Source organism: Agelaius tricolor, unplaced genomic scaffold, assembly GCF_023055355.1.
Source record: "Agelaius tricolor isolate 1412-34295 unplaced genomic scaffold, bAgeTri1.0.p SCAF_4, whole genome shotgun sequence".
Lineage (NCBI taxonomy): Eukaryota > Metazoa > Chordata > Aves > Passeriformes > Icteridae > Agelaius > Agelaius tricolor.
Window position 1 is genome coordinate 4,905,092 of NW_027269264.1, and position 21,361 is coordinate 4,926,452.

The 21,361-nt window shown below is 41.0% G+C and overlaps 1 protein-coding gene across 6 annotated transcripts in view; it reads left to right on the forward strand.

Moving 5' to 3' along the window:
- SEMA6A (semaphorin 6A) overlaps nt 1-21,361 on the forward strand; it is a 118,069-nt gene that overhangs the window by 80,223 nt on the left and 16,485 nt on the right. For 2 of the 6 annotated variants that reach the window (XM_071424409.1, XM_071424410.1), the window contains exons 16-19: nt 700-758; nt 2,508-2,528; nt 2,661-2,711; nt 9,500-9,664. In XM_071424409.1, the coding sequence (XP_071280510.1) occupies nt 700-758; nt 2,508-2,528; nt 2,661-2,711; nt 9,500-9,664 (296 nt within the window). The remainder of the gene's footprint in view (nt 1-699; nt 759-2,507; nt 2,529-2,660; nt 2,712-9,499; nt 9,665-21,361) is intronic. The other 4 variants (XM_071424411.1, XM_071424412.1, XM_071424413.1 and 1 more) reach the window with 4 other exon arrangements.

The window sequence follows — 21,361 nt, forward strand, 5'->3', positions numbered from 1 at the left end:
TATGCCTCAAGGGCAGGATTCTAATATAGGCAAGGGCTTGTATTTGGAAGTTTTCCAAGGTTCTTGTCATTCACCTTTGACCACTCAGGAAGTTGGAAGAACAGCTTCCATAGTTATCCAAAATCACAGAGTGAGCTTGGGAGCATAAGCTGAGCACATCAGCTAGAAAATCACGTGAGTGTTTGTCAGTAGAGCCCTTGAGTTAAAAGGAATACCTCTTGTGGGATGTACATTATGCCTTGAGCCTCATCTGGTGCCGTACCTAAGTGACTGCTGAAATTCAGGCTTCTTCCTCAAGCACAGTACCTACCCAATGGGTTGGCTCCCTTCCCTCTCCAAAGTGCCAGTGCACCTGATCTACTCTGTGCACAGGTTAAGGTAGGGTTACAGGTGCTTCTGATAACATCCTGTATTTAACAGTTTAAAAAATGCTTTTCTTCCCTTGGTAATGAAGCATGCTGTGGATTTTTAAAATGTAATAATATAAAGGAAAAGTATCATCAGAAGCTAAGAAATCATTAAGCAATGATGAATAGCTCAAATGTGTATGTTGCGGTTTTTCAGCCTTTGTGTGGAATTTCCAAAGAAATAGCCAGTTTCACAGCAGGGATTTATTTCAATTGAACATGTGATAATTCCTTTCTGGTTAGGCCTATGACTGTTGTTATTCATACTGTTTTGTTTCCTTCTCTTATTTAGACTGTCATTTGAACAGGACATAGAACGTGGCAATACAGATGGCCTGGGTGACTGCCAAAGTAAGCAAAGCTTTTATTTCTATTTACCATGTGTCACAGTATCCTTCTGAATGCCTCAAATCACCATTACCTGTCAGGCATTCTTTTGTAGCAACAAAAGCCATGACAGGAACAGCAATGTAGCTAATGGTGCAGGTTCACAAGAAGAACTGTTGTTTAAATGTATTTGAGGAAAATAGCCAGTTCCTGTGATTTATACAAACATTGGACTTCAAAGTGGTTGCATAACAAGAAAAGCTCAGCTCTAGAGGATATTGATTACAGCAATGGCATAATGAATTGGGGTCATTGTCTTTATTAGCCCTGGTGGTTGCGTTGTTTATGTAAATGTACAGAAGTGGCTTGGTTTCTTGGTGTAGTCTGTGACTTGGACTACATTCCCATGCAGCACAGTGAGGCAGAAAAATATATCTTCAGTTTGGATCCAGATCAAGAAATGACAACTGCTTAGTTTGTGAATTTTAGGGAATTTTACATACAGTCTGGACATCCTCATGGTATTAAGGGTCAGCTACTATTGCATTGCCTAAGAAATTTTAATGGTAAACCTTAAAACAGCGTGACAGCATGAGCTGGAAGCTTAAACACGTCTTTAAACATTTATGGCTTTGTACTGAAATGCTTAAAAGTGCATAGCTTGCACTGCATGCAAGGAAACCTTGCTGATTTCTGAGCCTTCAGGAATACCAACATCTGTGTTCAGGACAGCTCTTGTTCCAAATGTTCTCACCAAGGTTGGTTTGCTTCTGAGCTCCAAATATTATTTATAAACCTCATGAAATCAAGACTCTCATCCTTTTCAGTTTAATTTGCACTGTTGCAATAAAACTGATGAAGCTGAGGAATCAATGTACAGTGAGAGAGTCATTACTTCTGCAACACAGAGAAAAATAACAGAGGGCTAGACTGTGCCATGGGACGTGGTGTGAGCCAGACGTTCTGTAGAAAGCCAGAGCCTTCTCATGCCTTGTGCATCCTTATTCAAGAGGCATTAATTACTCTCATCACTTTCAGCCTCTGTCCTAAGATAGGGTAATATAGACCATTGCAAAGATTTTTGAAGGAGGTGTACAGATAGGCCTCCCCTCTGTTCCCCTGTAAAATGGGTTAGCACCAAAATCAGGCCAGCTCCCAGCTGGTGTATCTTTGCCCTTTTCAGCCAGTTCTGCTCTCCTTGGGCAAATAGGTTAGGCAGGAGTGGAATGTACCTGATATCAGTTACATATAAAAGGAGGGTAGGAAATTATTCAGGAAGAGCACATTGTGCTCATGGAGAGAGATCTGCTTCTGTGCAGAGAGCAACAAAGCCCATGCCCTGCTTAAATCCCTCTTTAGCCCTGAATGGTGCATTGAACCTTGACACTGCACAGGGGTAGATTTCATTCCCTGCTAACACAGCAGATTTTATTACTTCATGTGATCTTGGGTCACCTGAGTTTTGTCCTCATTGACTCACATTGCTGGCTGCATCCCCTGCAGTGCCTTGCCTTAGACTAGGATTTACAAGGAAAGCAGGGGGGACACTGGCCCTCTCTCCTGTACAGTAGGTCCTGTACAGAGCTGGTCGTGAGCACTTTCAAAGCCAGACATTGTTTTCGGGTATGTCTGAATATTAGTTTTGCCTGGGTCCTTAGGGTGCAAATCACATGCTTATAAATATCAGCTGAAACATTAACGCTTATTAGCAGCAAACTTAAAAGAAAGAACAAGATACAAATAATGATTTTTCCCCTGTTATTTGTCTTTCAGATTCCTTCGTAGCCCTGAATGGTAAGGAAGTTCTTAGTTTCAATATTTATTGACAGCAAATCCGTTTTGGAGGAATCACTTTTTACTAAACTTAAAAATATTCTTATATTTTTGTTATATTTAATGTTTCTTCCCAATTTATTTTGTTCATAGACATTTCAACTGCTCCACCTGATCAAAAAATGTCTTACTACACAGTGTATGGTCAGTTTATGAGTGTTTTTAAAAATTCTCCCCAAATCCTTGTGTTAGCTAGTAGTATCTGTACTCAAATAGTTGTTACCTCATTTTACTTCTTTTGTCTTGGTTTTGAGGGCCCGATTCACTAATCACAACTAGGATGAAGTCATATCTCTTGGTTTTCAATCCCTCTTTTCTTGTCTTTCCTCAAAACTGTCTCGATTGAACTAAAGTCAGATAAGGCCTATTTTAATGGCATGCCAGCAGACATGATTAAGAGCATGCTTCATCTGACACTCAAAGAAACACTTGGGTACAGTGATGCATCTTATCTGTTCACCAGGACAAACAAGAGAGCAGCTCACATCCCACTTACAAGCTGTCCAGGCTGGTGTCATTACTGCTACATCAGCCAGTCAGAGATACCTTAGGGAAAGTAGAACTATCCCTGGGTTACAGAAGGATCTCTCTCTCACAAGGAAAATTAACCTTTTACCCATGTGGTTTGAGACTGGATTATGCCTCAGTTCCTGAAGGTTCTTGTCATTTCTAGGGTGAGTCATCTATGTTGTCCATTCAAATTTACATATCAAATTAAATAAGCTGAACTAAAGAGGATCTTTTCTGCAAGCCTAGCATAGCAGGTTCCCATAAGGCAGCTGTTAATCTGTGCTTATAGTGCTTTCTACCACTTTGTTCTGCATATTTTGAATTAGATTATGCTGTTTCTTGGAGTGAAGAGTAAATGTTTTCATGAGGAGTCACTGCAGAATAAATAATCACTTTAAATTCAAACCTAGACATATATTGCAATAGCTTTTCTTACAGACATCCTGAACAAAGACAAGTACTCACAAGCTAAGAGCTGCCAGTGAAGTCAATGGCAAAATTCCATGAGAGGTGGGAGCTTCCTTGTGAAGTTCCTTTCAGGCTGTACAAGACTAGCAGTTCATTAGGGCTAGATCAAATTCACCATGCATTTGGTTAATGTGAAGTTGTGATGAACTTTTAAATGATCCTTTCATCTTGTGCCTGCAGAGTATGTAGGTATGAAACTGAACCAATGACAGCTCAGTACAGCAGAATATAAATAACTGGAGGCACAGTAATGCTGTTCAACATTTGTAAAAATAAAATCAAATTCCCGCTACTGTTTATTACCAGGAAATGAAAAATGTGCAGGTGAAACTTATTTGAAAGTATGGCAATGAAAGCCAGTGAAGGGAATGTGCAAAATTAAAGGCAAGCTGAGACTTTCTGATATATGGAAGACTCACAGTTTCATCCGCATAGACAGTTTATATTTTCTTTCATTGTGAAATCGCTGTATTTCTAATGCACAGAGCAGTAATTAAAGAAGAGGAATAATAAAATTTGTACTGCTGAATGTGAAGATAAAGAGAGTGGCTTTGGGTACAGTGCTGAAGTGCCAGAAATGTTCTAGATTTCCTGCTTGTATGTGAATTCCATAGTCTGCAGAGTTATAGCTGTGGAACTGTGGTTCTGGATCCTGCCAGCTAGAGTATTAGTAGGTACTTTGGTAAAAATTGATATTTTAATCTGACTAAGAAAGCAGAAAAGTGCTTTAAGTGAGCAGCAGAAGGAAAAAAGCTGTAGTCCAAGAGAGTACAGTTAACAAAAGAGAGTACATTTGTCCAGGCATGTCAAGGCCAAAAAGAGACTCCATAAATGAACCCAGCTTTTAGAGTAGGACCTTACAGACAGGTGCAGTGGAGAAACGCTGACCCAGCATTAGTGTGGGTTCCTGTTCATGTCCTGCCTTTTACGGTTTATTTCATTGACCCCTCTCAGGTACATCCTGATAACATGCTCTCTATGCAAGTCAGCTCGCCTTTTATTGGTTTAGTAAAAATACCTAGTCTGATATTTTTGCAGTTGGGCTTTCTTTTCACCTGCCACTAGTGACCTTCTATTGATCTTCCACTAGGATGAGGTAGTAAACCAGTCTCAGTAAACATGTTCATGTTTGCCAACTGTAGAGACTGGTCTGAGTAATTTTGCATCTTGAAAAAAACAAAAAATTTATTAATTATCTATTTTGATGTTATTGAGTACAGTTTAATGCAAAGGTAAATGGTATGTCACAATAGATTAAGCCTCAGAACACCAGTACCAGAATGCCAACTGAGTGAATGCTAAATATACCCAAAGTCATCTGAAGCTCCAAAACAAGTCATAAGGCCTGATTCTCTTCACTTATGACACTATAAATCATCCTCCTTCAACAGACTTACTGCCAATCTGTAGCAGTGTGAATGAGAGGAGAACCAAGCCCTTAATCTTTGCATTCCTGGCACCAACCTCCTCCTGATTTTGGCACATGGGCTCTCTTCCTAGGGCAGTCTCACATGATCAGTTGTAAAAAAGTAACGTCCAAAGTTCATGCACGTGACTCAATTGACACCCAAGGAGAGGATAGCAGACTGAAGGTCTGGATGCAGAAAGTCAGAGAGAAATTATGCAGGAGACGCATATTGAAACAAGGAGATTAAGCTAGATCACTCTGCAAAAGTCTAAGCAGCTTCAATTGCCTTTGGAAACATCAATTCTTAGTGAATTGGGCCCTTATATTACCCCCTAGCCATAGTCCTTTCTCTCTCTATAGTATTGATTTAACTTTTCCTCTAATTGTCTAATTAGATTGCTTTAGCTGTTAATAGGATAGCGTGCAGATATCTTAACCTCTGAGATTCTAATGACTTGTGCATATTAGACCAGCTATCAAATACTGATAGTATTGAATCTCTGTCTTTGTTTTAAACCTGAAAAAAAACCTCTTTGCATTTTACAAGTGCACTTCAGAACAAGCTATAGTTTCAGAAGTGCAGCCTTTCTGAATCATTATCTGTGCTTGTAGGCACTAAGTGCTTTTACTCTGCCTCTGTTACTTGATTACAGCACTCCAAATGAAAAGTTTTTCCAAATAATGGAAGCACCTAATCCAGATTTTTTTTAGAGTGTGTCTATTTGATTTTTACATGTTTTCTTTAAACAAAGACATTTGAAAAGCACTATGTGTAGTTATTCGGATGCTTTGTTTTAAAACAAAGGCAGAATTGGTTTTTCAGATGTTTTTGTATTAACCATTATTAACACAGAGGTACTGGCCACATCTCAGATGTGCTAATGCCTCATTAAATTTCAACAAATCTTATTTGCAAGTTAGAGTGGTGAAAAATGGTGTAATGGGAAAAAAAGGCCCACTATATGTTGATAACTATATAGTGCGTTGTAAAGGCTTGATAATGGCTGTGTGTGAGAGGGCCAGGAGTGGCTTGCCTGCCACTTCAGTCTTTTCTCTGTTTATGAGGGAAACTTAAATAGGTCATACATTTGTGGTGCTACTCTGCTCAGAGGTGAAATTCACCCAGTGGGGCTGGCTATTCAGGCACTTACAGGACACTGTGATACTGCTTACAGGAGCAGTATCACCGCCTAGTAGTAAGTGTTTGCAAATACAGCTCTAACACAACTGGGATGGGCTATTAATGTTTAATCTGCTTCCTCAAAATCCAGTGGAAGGAAGTTTGTCTCAATTAACTGTGTAAGTTTGCTTCTCAGTGTGTACTAGTCTAATACATTAGTAACAGAGAGAATAAATATACAGATTCCTTGTATTTGTGCGGAACCCCTCTCTACCTAGTGACCATCTGGTACACATTAATAGCTTCACAAAGCCTTAGCTTTCCATTACCAGGAAGTTCTCTGTGTATTGGCAGCATATGGTTCAAGAATTTTTTTTCCCCCTGAAAAATGTGTCCCTTAAGCATATAGTTCTTCTAGATTTCTGTATTATTAAATGTTTTTCTTTAACAATGCTTATAGCTTTTCCCTAGAACTCTTCCTTTAGGCACATTTAAAAGTACAAGTGTCTGGAAAGAGATACAGGTGTAAAAATGCATATCAAACACAGGCATAAAATATGATTGCTACTTGGCAAGATTTTCTTCTCTTTTACCTCCTTATCAAGCAATGACTAATTGCTGTCTTATGGTGAGTGCACCACTTTGTGTAAGCTTACCAAATACTGTACACATTATTGTTGTTGCTGAATGGGGTATAATCTTGAAGACTGGAACCCCATGACTGTTTGCACTGTGGTTTAACCCTTAGGGAAAAGAAAACATGAAAATTCCATAATTTCTATTTTCTCGTCTGTTCTCTGCCTTGTTATTTGTCTTGTTCCTTGAGAATGAGCACATGAGTTGACAAGCATAAAATAGTGTTGGAGTGAATGCTTTCAGGATCCAGCATATTCTTGCTTCAAGAAGGGGGTGTGTTTTCAGTTGCTGGACCTCTACCAGTCCCTTTGGACACAAACAGTCCTGCTGCAGGACTGCTGTGAAGCAGGCAGAACACTTGGATTAGAGTTCAAATGGAGTCCTCTATCTGTGTGCTACCAATGTCCTCAGCCATGACAGGACTTATGGAAACCTTTTAAAAAAGGATCATATTTGGCTTCTCTTTTCTATTTGGGTGACATTCTGTCGTAACAAAACACAGCATTTAAAACTCTGTCTTAACAAAACACATTTAATTTGCTGCTTTAAAGAAAGATGGCTGGGAGAAAACACACATTCTACCATGAGAGGGTAAAATATAATCCATTGCCCTTGTCAGTATAAAACCTTCAGAATGACATCCAGAGCTAAATTGTGTTAACAATTAGTTGTAGTTGAAGGGTGGCTTCATGGTGAGAGCACTGTAAATTTTGACCAGTGGTCCTTTCTAAGCATACAAGTTAAAGGAGTTCATTGTGGCCATGTCCTGTACAAAACATAGTCCAAAGTGCTCCCATACATAATTCAATTCAGTAAATCAAAATGGCTCCTCAAAAACTTATAGAGGAGCACAGACATTTTTTACTCTAAAGTCATTCATATTCAACAGGGTTTCTTTAAATCATATCATCTTAATAATAGTTGCAGCATTTTGCTGACTTCGTCAGTAGTTCAACACCATGAAGCTGGTGAAAGGGCTGGATAAAAAGAATCATGTGGGTGCATCTAAAAGCTTGGGGACATTGGTGGCCAACATTTAGATTTTTGATAGTTGGAGTAGAATTGAGGATCTAGGTTCATCATCTCTCTCTAGACTTCTGAAAGCTGGGGCTGTATGGCTTTAGAAGCCATTTAAAACAGCATTTTTGAGATGCAGCTTTCAAAAGCTTTGTGGTTATCCAGGAGCTGTTTAAAATAAACTACAGAAGCACAGGCTCTACCTGCCCAGCTCTGTGCCTTCTGTGTGAGGCTTAAATTTCAGCTCCTTGTGTTGATCTGTCACTGCCCCAGTGAGTCTCAAATTATTTTTCTGAGCAGTGAAGCAAGATCAAGGAAAGGAGCAGAGACAGGGTCCCTGCTAGGGCAGCCTGTAGCCTGGTGATTGGACTCCTCTCCAAGTGAGATTCATCTGAGGAAGGAAAATTAATTTGCTGGGCTGTTCAAAAGGAGACAGGAGAAAGGAGGGCTGCTGTCACTCTGTCTAGAGTTATCTGATGAAAAATGTTATATGCCATCCTGTCTGTGAATAATCCAATTCTGTTAGTTTGAGCATGTGTCAAAAATCCTGTTTTTAATGGGCTCCTTAAGAAAAGTAGGTAAGGGGATATAGTTACTCTACAAATTAGGGAGGCCCAGAACTCCTTGAATCCTGATGAAAATAACTCACTTTTTCACATGTACAAAAGGAAAATTTCAGAATGGTTTTGAGGTCAAAATATTGTGGTGTGGATGGCTTTTGGTGCCCTCTCCCCAAAGCAGCTGAGCCACTGGAAAGTCCATGTGGGAGCTGTCTTCCAGAGACAGTAGACTCCAAGCACCTCAAGCATTTTAGGTGCTGATGTGCTCTTCAGGTCCAGTTGTGAAGAGTGTATGAGTTTGCAAACATGCTGTTGTCCCATCCAAACCACATTTCAAATTGTGCTCTGTTTCCAGTGGGGCAAGTTCTGTTTCCAGTGGGGCAAGTTCTGCTGTTTGTTGGGGTGTATATGATATGCAAGAGGAAGCTCAGTCTTGTTCAGGGCAACAGTAACAATGTCTAGAGCATTTGTAATGGAAAAAAGGCATGTGAGACCTCAGCCTCAGCTGCTGCTGGAGTCACAGGTTCTTGGGCAGATCCACGTGGTGAGGCACTGTCTTCACTGTCGCTCTGAGTAGAAATGGTGCTCAGTCTTGTGCTTATTTCAGAGCCATTTTGGGCCGCCAGCTCAGACAGGACCAATAGCGATAGTGCAAGCGGGTGCGAGCAGCTGGCCCAGGATGTTTCCCGTCTGGAGAGGAGTGCCGCAGCATGAGCACACTGGCGTTAGGCAGTGCCTCACTCCCCTGGGGACATGAGGTAGAGTGCCTCATGATGTCACCATTTTGTAGTTCTTCTGGCATTCCCAATCAGTTCCAGCCATTTTGGACTTTGTTCTGTTGTACAATGATTTTTTTATTTGCTTTTTGACTGAGCCAGTATCAGACAGCATGGGCTGACACTTCAGTTTCAGTCAGGCATGTGTGCTGAATCCAGCCAAAGGATGCTTGACTCAGATGAAGTGTGCTTACCCTCTTTCATATGCATTTAACTCTGTCGAGAAGCACAGAACTGCCAGCTCAGTGGCAGCACCTTTTAGCATCCTGATCTGGAAGGTTCAAATCCCCTCTTCCTTCGGAGTCATATTTTGAAGGACTTTTGAAGTATTACTCAGCCTAAGACAAGATGTTCACCTGTCACAGAAGCATGGGGAAGTAGCGTGGTAAGTGACTAATGAGACTTGTCTTCCCTACCTGTATTTATAATGTGAACAGGACACTCCAGTTCCCTAGTCCCAAGCACCACCACTTCTGACTCTCGCGCTCGACAGGGTTATGATGCTAGGGGACGCATGCTGGATTGGAAGGATCCGCTTGGTTCATCTGAAAATACAGATCCATATGTGGCAGTTTCATCCCATAATCATCAAGACAAGAAGGGTAAGGCCTTGGAAATGACATCCTGTGGTGAGGAGGGAGGGGGAGGAGGACTAAAGTGTAACTGCTTCCAGCTGGCTGAGAGTAACATGTAATGAAACTCCCGCACTATAATTAAAAGCTTATCGTAAAGTCTGAAACTAAACAGCCAATCTTAGAGTCAGTCCTAGATAATTCACTGCCTGAGGAAACCACACAAAACAAACAGAAGTGTAGGCCTTTATAGAGAGTTTTGTGCATGTGTATGGGAAGGGGGGAAGCAGGGGATTTAGCTCTCTTTAAATTTGATCTCCCCTGTTGTCTGACAAAGCAAGATCCATGGCTTCCTATTGTTCTTTAGGATGCATTTTTATACTGCCTTTCTCTGAATTCCCAAGGCAGCATGACAGTTCTCAGCTAATTTCACATTATTTCCATCTCTCAATAACCATAGAATCATAGAATCATGAAGTGCTTTGATTTGGAAGGGACCATAAAGATCTTCTTATTCTAACCCCCCCTGCCATGACCAGAAGGACTTTCCACTTGACCAAGCTGTTCCAAACCCTCATTCATAACTGGCCTTAAACAGTTTTGGGAATGGGCCATCAACAACTTCTCTGGGCAACCTGTTGCAATGCTTCACCACCCACCCTCAGAGTAAAGAATTTCTTCCTCATATCTAATTTAAACCTGCCCCCTTTCAGTTTGAAGCCATTTCCCTTGTCCTATCACTACATGCCCTTGTAAAAAGTCCCTCTTCATCTCTTATATATCCCCCTCTAGGTACTGGAAGGCTGTTATAACATCTTGCCGGAACCTTTTCTTCCTCACCCTGAGCAACCCCAGCTCTTTTAGCCCTCTGATCATCTCTGTGGCCCATGTCTTTCCTGTGCTGGGGACCCCAGAGCTGGACACAGCACTCCAGGTGGGGTCTCACATGAGCAGAGCAGAGGGGCAAAATCCTCTTCCTCGCCCTGCTGGCCACACTGCTCTGGATGCAGCCCTATATACATTTGGCTTTCTGGGCTGTGAGTTGCCCTGCTCAGGTGCTTTGCACTTGGCCTTGTTAAACCTCAGGGTTCCCATGGGTCTACTTCTCAATCTTGTCTGAGTCCCTCTGGATGGCATCCTGTCCTTCAGGTGCATCAGTCACACCACACAGCTTGATGTCATCTGCAAACTTCCTGAAGGCTCACTCTGTCATTGATGTCACTCACTATGTCATTGATGAAGACATTGGCCCCAAAATTGACCCCTGAAAGACACCACTTGTCACTGATCTCCATTCAGACTTCAAGCCATTGACCACTATTCTCTGAATAGGGATGTCCAGTGAATTCCTTATCCATTAAATTGTCCACCCATCGAGTCCATCTCTCTCCAATTTAGAGAGAAGGGTGTTGTGGGGGACCGTGTCAAAGGCCTTACAAAAGTCCAGATAAATGACATATATAGCTCTTTCCTTGTCCATTGATGGACTCTCTTCACCAAGTTGGTCAGGCAATACTTGCCCTTGGTGAAGCCACGCTGGCTGCCTTGAGCACCTCCCTGCCCTCCATGTGCCTTAACAGATTTTCTAGGAAGATATGTTCCATGATCCAGGCACAGAGATAATGGGACAGACAAGTTGAGGGCCCCTCCCAGGGCCCTTCTTTCTACCCTTTTTTAAGATGGGTACAAAATTTTCCTTTTTCCAGTTACCTGCCTACACTTTTCTAATATCATAGACAGTGGCTTGGTAATTAAATCAGCCAATTCCTGGGACTCTGGGATAGATATCACAATGTTCTATAGACTTGGGTATGTTCAGGTTCTTCAAGTAGTCCCAAGCCTGATTTTCTCTTATAGTGGGAGGGACTTTGCTCCCCCAGGCCCTGTCTTGTGGACCAAACACTCAAGAGGCGTGGAAAGAGAGGTTGCAGGAGAAGACTGAGGGAAAATTGTTGAAGTGCCTCAGCCTTCTCCTCACGCCAGCCTTACTTGCCAGGTGGAGTACATCTTCTTCAACCTTCCTTTTCTGGCTGACATACCTGTAGAAGCCCTTCTTGTTATTCTTGGCATCCTTTGCCTAGTTCAGCTCCAGCTACACCTTGACCTTCCTGGCTCTATCCATACACAACCAGACTGTGTTTCTATACTCCTTCCATGATACCTGTCCCTTCTTCCATCGCCTGTGCATTTCATTTTTGCCCTTTAGTTCAGCTAGCAGGTCCCAATGCAGCCATTCAGTCTCTTGTCTTTCTCATCCAATTTCTTTCACCTGGGTTTCACTAGCTCTTCCCCCTTGGGAGATATCTTTAAAGATTTGTCAGCTCTGTTCTGCTCCCTTGTTCTTGAGGGCAGTTTCCCAGGGCGTCCTACTGACCTCCTTGAAGAGCTGAAGTTTGCTCTTCTGAAATGCTGTGTCCTGGCTTTACTCTTTGCCTGACCCATATGCCTGAGGACTGTGAACTCCACCAGTGCATGATCACTGCAGCCCAGGCTGCTGCCACTTGTGACATCACCAATCAGGTCACTGAACTGGTCACCATCAGGTCCAGTATTCCAGTGCAGACAAGGAAAGCCTGCTCTAGTTTAACCATTGAGTAAACTGGGAGTAGTCCTAGTCACTGGTCCTCAGTCCCACTGTCTTCAGTGAGACCTGAGCAAAAAATTCCTTTTAGTGTGCGCATTAGTGTACATTAAATGCTGCATAAATGACTACTCATGGAGAGGTTCTATGTTTTGTTTTTCACATATTAAAAGGTTGAGATTTAGGTGTCATTTCGCAGTGTTCAGACCACTGCTGAAGCGCAGGGATCTAATAGAAATCCTGTCCTTTGCCCTCCATTCCTCCTCTGCCATACATACAGAGAATTAGGCAAAGAATTGCCAAAATTTTCTGCTTGAACGTAGAGAAGAACCTTTTCTCCTAAGTAGAGGTGGTGGTGCCCCTCATTGCATCTTGGCCCTCATCATTCTTTCAGCTCCTTTTAATCTGTATAACTTTAATATGGCTCCTTTTAAACAGGGGAGTTAGGTTCAAATAGCTCCACTGCCTAGAGATATCTGAATTCTTATTATTCTTCTCCGGGGTGTTCTTAGATCTCTTCTTTCAATCTCTGTTGAAGATGTTTTTCTATGTGTGGACTAATCAAGTAGTCAGAGTGTCAAAAGGAAGATGAGTATGAGCAAAACTCACTTGCTGAGTGGTTAGGGCCCTCACCAGGGGCAGGAACACACAAGTTCAGTTCTTTCTGCTATGAATACTTGATATAAAACACTTAAAATATTAATTGAAATGTGGATTCCAGTCTCTATTGTTCATGCATTTTATATGAAAAACTCATTAGACAAAAGCATCAGCTGTTCCTAGAGAAGCTACTGGCATGTCAGACCTGATGCTTTGCATTGTCTGCCCAAACTAGTAAGTTACTAGTTTCCCCTATTCTTCCCCCTCCATCTGACCTACTGAATCTTGAATTCTTTGCATTTCTTGTGGAGGCTTTCAGCAAGGAGTGATGAGCATATTAACATCACAGAACAGTCTTCAGCAGAATTACATGAACAGCTGCTGGTGGTCTGGGCTCTGACTGTGACCTCAGTGCCTGTCATTCATAACAGCCCCAGATACTCGATGCCTCCCATAGTCCAGGGACATCCAGGGTATCTCACTGAACTCCCCAGGACTGACCTCTAAGAGCCTTCACAGTCCCTTACCATAGAAGCAATGGGCATCACCTGGCTGGCCCAGCAGAGACAAAGCCTGAAGCACTTTTCCAGTTGAGGAGGTTGGTCAAATTAGGCAGGAGATAACATGTAAAATATTAATCGAGTAGCCTTGGCTTTTAGGCTTATTGGCAGGAAATTGAAGATGAAGATTTAAACTCCCACAGGCAGAGGATGTAAACTTATCCCCCATCTCCCAGCTAATTAGCTCTTCCTACAGAAAAAAAAAGGAAAAACTACCCCTGTTTGAACAAGATCTTTGAAGAGCTTCATCCTGTAGATTCTGGGACATTCTGGGAGAATAACTGCAAAATCAATACCAGAAAAGTGAATTTCTAGAACCTGATCAGCCTTCCCTGTATGTTAAGCACAGAGCCTCTTTGCACCCTGCAGACCTGGGGGCTGCTGAGCCTTGGCAGAGGAATAATTTCAGGTGGCTGCAATACTCAAACTCAAAACCTTAACTTCAGATGCAAGGGAGTGACAGTACTGAAGATGAAACCTCTCACTCGAATTCCAGTTTAAGCTCAGTTTGAGATATCTTCTTCTTTTAATTCCTTTTCCCTTGCTCTTGAATTGTAGAAATGCAATTAAGAAAAAGGGTTATCACTTATGTAGTGGAGGGAAGGCAGATAAACCTGCATGCCTTCCTTAAGATGGCTTGTGATTTACCCAGCACTCCACTTTCCTCGCAGCAATATCAATGATAATAATGCTGACAGCCAAAAAATGAGGATCTTTTCTTTCTTTGTCCAATCTGTTGGTAACATCTGTTATACAAAATACCTCGAGCAAGAGGACATTTCTTAGAAAATCCAGTTTCCACTTCTGAAAATAAGCAGTATCATTCTCTTGTATATAAGCAGTGTCATTCTCTGAAAGGGGGGGATGGAAGGGAAGGGAAGGAAAGGAGGGAAGGAAGGAAGGAAGGAAGGAAGGAAGGAAGGAAGGAAGGAAGGAAGGAAGGAAGGAAGGAAGGAAGGAAGGAAGGAAGGAAGGAAGGAAGGAAGGAAGGAAGGAAGGAAGGAAGGAAGGAAGGAAGGAAGGAAGGAAGGAAGGAAGGAAGGAAGGAAGGAAGGAAGGAAGGAAGGAAAAGGATAGAGGGATGGAGTCTTGAATACAACTCCTCTGCTGCTGCTAGATAAGGCAGCATTTTAATAGCACTGTTTGTTGTGTGTGGGTCCCTGCTTCACAAGTCTTCTGAAAAGCAATGCTTAATAGATGGAAAACTAGCTCTTAAAAGCATCTTGTATGCCACTAGCAGCTTTAGGAAGAGCATGCAGTGAAAACATTAATAAGTGTATAACTGTTGAATTCTAATAATTTTCACTTCAATTCACTGACTGATGAAGTGGCTTACATTCAATATTTCCCTCCCCAGGGAGTGATGGTTACCAAAGAGCCTTACAAGTACTTGACAGGGTCATTTAAATATGATGCATTCTTTGATGCCTAACTATGACTTTTGGCAAGGCTGGAAGCAGTCTACACCCCTCAGAACAATGGCGGCAGAGGTGCCCGCATGGTTTTCCACCATGACCATCCACCTGTGTGCTGTTACTCTTTGCCTTGCCCAGCCACAACCAGTTGGCTCCAAAATTCTATTGAGTTGTTGTTTTAAAAGGGCAAAGGAAAGAGTTCTCACACAAAATCAAATCAGTAAATGTTACACTTACAATCCTTTTATCAAGATTTTGTTTCCACTTTTGCTGTGATTTCTTTTGCTTTCACACATTCACAAAGAAAATTTTATTTTTTTAAATAATTTTTCCTTGTTTTGCAAGGTACTTTGTGTTTTTCTTCATTGGTTGTGTCTATTCCTTTGAGCAGTGTTTTCTTTCTTTTTCTGTGCTCACAAATGGCTCCTTAGTGATTGTACTAATTGTATAAGAATCCACTTGCTGTTTTCTTTACTGTAACACGGTTGCTTTGATGATGTCACATCCATCCATATGCTTCACTCCTAATTCAGTGCAGGCATCTTGGGGAATATCTGTGGGGGTGTGAAGACGGGGTTCTTTAAAAGGGTCGACTCATGGGAATGTGACATTTGTGTGCCACAGCTTTAGTAGCTAAATATACTCTGGAACTGTTGTTTCTGAGCTACATCACATTTCTTGCCAAGATGAAAATGTGTAGTCAAACCCGTAGAGTGGGAATTGTGCATTGCCATTGCATTGGCATTTTCATTTTGGCCATTAAGGAATATGCCCCTTATATTGCAGGGGGGAAAAAAAAAACAAAGAAAAAAACCTGTGACTGGACAAATTAAATGGCAACCCTCTTTTCTATTCTCCTCCCATCTCCCCAGAAAACTAAATTAAACAAAACTGAAAAATAAAACCCAAAAGAACAGCACGTGTTCTAGAGTATATTTATGTTTTGTTTTCTTTCTTGCTGTGTTTTAGTGTTAATTTGAATTGTGTTTCTCACCTTTGTTGAAACAGTTTCCCTAACCTTGCTGCCTAACCTTCTCCCCTGCTGCCATTGTACTTGGTGTTCCTCCTCCACAGTCGGAGTCATGCAGCTCCTCCTGTGGAGCACTCCAAGGCTTTACCCTCCACACCCCAGTAGTGCTGTGTCCCTCTGTAGTGGCCCAACTAACGAGGGGGAGTAGAGATGTACAGCTCTTTGACAGGGCCTCCGTGAAGAAAAGCAAACTGATTTTCTTCAAGAGTAGCTGGTCCTGTCCCTCACTACCCTGCTGCCCTTCTCTGCTGCCTCCTGTCCTTCCTGCCTCCATTCAGAAATGCTGAATTCATGCTTTTCTAGTACTGGGTTCCTTAGTGCACATGTAGCGAACAGCTCTGTTTTCTCACACGTTCCCTATCTGCCTGAAATCTGTGCCTGTTAATCACTGTTTTGATAAATTGGTTGAAAATTCAGGTTATGATTTTGTGGCTCTGCTACAAAAAGCTTCTTCTTCACAGCATTCAGGTGGAAGTGACTGAGCTGGGCACTGAACAACAAAAGTGTGGTGGTTAGCAGTCTTTAATGTTTCTATTCTTACTTGGCTCAGCACTCCTTAGCTGCAGATTGTAAGTGGTATCACCTTTCCTTAGCAAGCCTTTTGTTGATATCCATGTAACTAAGGTAAAAAGCTGATTAGAAGTGAGATGTGATGAACACAATTTACAGAGTTAAGAGTTGCTGGTTTATTTGGATATCAAGAGGGCTCCTTTAGATACAGAATCTGGTAGCACCTATTATTTTATAGATTGTATAATCTATATTATTATTATCAATAACTGCCGCTTTTCCTCTGGTATATCATTAATAGTCAACTCCTTTATTTGGAGAGGGCTGTGCCCTTGGGGAGCCCAAGAGCCACTCCTTTAAAAACCTGCCTCCAGAAGATATTTCATATTGTACACAAGTGGCAGTGTTACTAAATTTTACTGTGATTATCACTACTTGAAAGATTTGCCAAGTGCTGACATTGCTTGTCTCTGGAGAGTCTGCAAATGTTCAGGCAGATTCTGCTGCAGTGAGACAAAATTATGAGAAACTTCAGGTACAGTTATGATAAAGAATGTAAAGTGCTGATATAACAAGATACTTTACAAGTAGACATGAAATGTGTGGGGAAAAAAAATCTGTGGCAAAACAAAGCTTCAGACTTTTTTTTTTTTGCATAAATTAAACAATTAATATTCATCACAGGAGATCTGAGTTTTGCACCAAGAATTACATTTGCAGAGTGTGTTTTTACACAAAAACATTGTTATATACTAATATGTACAAGGACCTAGAAGATTCAAAGCAGTTTCTATATCAGAGAAAACAGAGGAATATTATTATGTTGTTGGCATTATGTAATAAATCAGATGAGGAAATAAGGAATTGAAGTGGCACAAAAATTGTCAAAACTTAGGTTTTGAATCAGTGTTTGCAGGTCTGAGGGGAAGGGCTTGGACTTTTGATATGTGGAGGTGGAGCAAATACTCAGTATTTCATCAATGCCATCATCCTGACTTTGTCAGAAGGAACTGACTGATCCTAAAACAAGTGTAAGTCCAGTGGGAGGAGTTGCAGCATAGGCAGTTCCACCTGGATGGGATTGGGAAGAGATGTATTCACTCAAAGCATTTGCATCTGGGGGAAACTATGCAAACACTGCTACTCTTTCCTATATCTCAAACCATTGTGTGCACAAATATAAAACAGTTACAAGCACTTTGCAGATCGGTACATTTCAAGTGCTGAGGAAACAATGAAAATTGAATCAGACCAGATCCTTTCTTTACTATTACATTATCCTTCCTTATACTTTTACATTTTCTGCCCAGAGTCTAGTAAGTTGTGAGAAAGGGAGTAGAGAATTTGCTCTGATTCTGTCTGTGGTTCTGTAGCATGTGGCTGAGATTTGGGGTGAGAAGTATGGCTAGTCAGAGCTGTAGTATTTCACAAAGTTATTTTACCTAGACAGCATGACATAGGATTTAGTTCATTTAAACTTATATAGAGCTACATCTAGATTAAAATGTACTAACTTCGCATTAGGATGAAAACAGAGGTTGGTTGAATGAGTCTGTACTAAACAAAGCTCTGTAGATTTTGTTCTGAAGTATTCTTAAGTAAATTAGCATCAGCTTACTGTAAACATCCCTGTTTCCAGAGGGAGGCCTTATTTATATATTGGTTGCTTGGCTGAAATTTTTAAAAAAATATTTTTTTAAGAACAAACAACCAATCCTATATTTGCCTAAAATGCCTCTAATGAGCAACTTGTCCAGGAACTGGATGTCCCAAAAACTAATCCCAGCATATCTACTGTGGAGCACTGTTCCAGTACCATATCAGATAAACACCTGAAAGCCATTGTTAGCATTTGAATAGGACCAAATTTCCCAGTACAGTTTTTAGTGGCCAGATACCTGACTCACTAGACCAGGCTAATAACTCGCAAACATGCCAGTAGATTTATGATCTCACCACACTGGAATGGCTGGTGTCCTGTGACATGCACCAGGAGGGCTCTGCAGTCAGGATTAAGGGAACACAACAGACTTGTCCAGAGAAATGACACTGATCCTTCTTCTGTTCTATCTTGCATGTATGAGCTGTCTGCTCCCACGGCTAGAGACAGCTAATCATCTCAGATTACATCCTCAAGTTCAATCAGTGACAGTAGTAAAGTAGATGCTAATTAATAAAATGGAAATTGTATATGAAATTCATGAAAAAAGAATGCTGGAAGGATGTTTCTGACAGACTTTCTTCAGACTTTTTTTAATGATATTTTAGTAAGTTTCTCTGAGAACAAGAGTGAAGAGACAGAGCATTCAGAAAAGATGTCAGGAGCTAAATCTCTGAGCAGGGCCACATCTTTAAGCCAATTTTAGTCAAACACAGGGTTATAATAGAGGATTGGGCAGCGATTTACTGTGCCTTCTCTGTGACTAAGTCTGCATTTCAAACTTTGTGTAAAGAAAGCTCCAGCTCATTTAGTCACAGATTTTCTAAAGTGGCCATCTGAAAGTGTAAGGAAAGGAACAGATTTAACTGCAAAAGACAGGCAAGGATGAGGAAATCAAGATAATGGTGGGGTGTATTCCAGCACACACCAACTGCCTGTGCCACACGTAAAGAAATGCCTATACTTTAGCACTGACACTCACTTAACATTTTCAGAATTCAAAACATTTCTGCATTTCACTAACAGTACAAATTTAAGATTTAACTAGCAGAAGTGGAAACATTGAGTGGCAAGATTAGAACCAAGAGCCATTTTCTGTTTAGTAGAGAAAAAAATTACATCATTGGTAACAGAAGAGGTTGTATTGATCTGGTTATGAAAACAGAGCTTCTGTGTGCCCACATTAGATCCTACAAATAAAAAAATTATGAAGTTTAAAATAGGTGTTATCAAATGTGGCTTCTGGAAACAGCAGGTATCCTTGACCTGTAATTGTCCACCTGCATAGATTTCAAGTCAGGCTATCCATTTCCAGGCTGCAATGAGCTGCAGAGGCTTGTCTTACTAAAAGAGGGAAAAAACTGTCATTGCCCCAGGACCCTGATGTGCTTTTTTAATAAAAGAGGCCACATCTAATTTGTCAAGGCAGCTGCTCAGAGTTCAGGGCACTAGAGCTATTGTGTGGTGGAGCAGATCCCCAGCTGCACTCATCCACTGTCACCCGGTGAGGATGGCTCAGTGGAGGAGCACAGACTGCCTCGTGCTCTTGTTTGACCTTTGTAGCACTGACATATTTATCAAGAGCTGGGAATTCGCTGTAGGGTGTGCTTGCTCCACAGAGACACTACTCTATCTAGAAATAGCAAGGCATAACTGGTGGACAGGTTACCCAGTTTCATTTTTGTGATGTCATATTGATTATAAGGAGATGTCGTGCTAAATCAAGATGCTGAATTGGGAGGAGAGTCTGGCACTTTAAACAAGAGATTTCTGACACCGGTTTAACATTCAAAGGGATTTAATAGCAGAAAATCTAATAGCTGAAAGATATTTAAAGCACCTTTTAGTTTTCTTAATGCCAGTGTACAATTAAAATGTCAATATGCTGTTAAAGATATTTGAATAATTCATTTTTCTCATATAGGATGTGCCGAGTTTCAATTACCATATTAATTAATAGTTCAGATGTGATGTGGTAATTTTGCAATGACCTAAACATTGACAGTTCTGGTTCAGAGCACTGTTAATATGGTCTGTAAACTGTCAACTGTCTAATTACCTGCCCTGTAAAAAACACCGCCTACATTTTTCTCATATTCATTAACTTTTAGTTAATAGTTATCAATATCTCTTTAATTATATAGGAAGGATCCCAAATAACTTTTATGTTTTTCTTAGTTTTCTTTGACTGTAAAATAGGCACACTTAATTCCTTGTGTCAGCATGGGCTGGTGCTTACTGATCAGCAGCATGTAGTTAATTAAAAAATTACAAACCTGGAGAGGGCATAATTTAGGTTTTGCAATCTCAGTTTTATTGAACATTAAATACAGATAACAAATTTCATTGTGTTTGGGAAGCAGTTGTTCCTCTGAATTTCTTTAATTTAGTCGGGTGTTTAGGGAGGTGTTCCTTTGAACTCTTTGATAGCCATTTACTGAGGCACTGTACTCTCTGCTATCTGGTTATCATTGCAACTTTTGCTGGACTTTAATCATGTGCTCCAAGATTGTGCCGGTGGCTGAGAGAGGGAGGATAGGGAAAAGACATGTCCTTATTCTCATGTTACAAAAATGTGTCTTAAGGGCTCTTTATTGAGAAGTTTAGAAGCAGATAGTGTATCAAAAATGCACATCCTAACACCCCTGTGAGGGAAAAGAAAAGGAGGTTTGCTGGCAAAGCTGTAAGTTGTTTTTTTTTAAATCTCAGTCACTCGTGTCCTCAGAAAAGACTTGTCACAGTTAGGCAACTAAATGCACAAACAACTCTGTGTACACTGAGCATTGGTGTTTTTAAACCACCAGCTGATAGTCTGATAACTCTCCCTGCCCCAGCAGAGCAGAATAAGTCAGGGTCCCTGCTCAAGGGGATTTTAACAGCTCCATTGGCATTAGAAGGGCTTAGAGCAGTTTATAGAGTAGTTGCTCAGGAAGCATTAAGAAGAACTTCTGGCACAGCTATACAATACCACAAACATTTGGAAATGGCTAACAGCATATTAATCACCAATTTTGTGTTGGCCAGGATATTAAACTGTTGTTCTTCTACTAGCAACCAAAGATTGCTTATCTCTGTGAAATAAAATCTCAGCTGAGGGGGCAGCTTGATAGCATTGTCACAACTGGGCATAAACTAGACAGTTCTTTCATATGCCCATCAAGGATTTTTTAATTGGAAAATAACGCCAGCTGCATGCTGTCAATAATATGCCATCTTGTTCATGTTCCATCCCATCTTACCCACAATTGTGATAGAAAATAAAAGAGCAGCTGTTATATAAAAAGAAAAGGCAGTTGGGGGAAAGTAGGCACATTTTCGAAGCCCTACAAAGCTACTGCTATCCGCTATCATGTCCTTGTAGAGAGAAACAG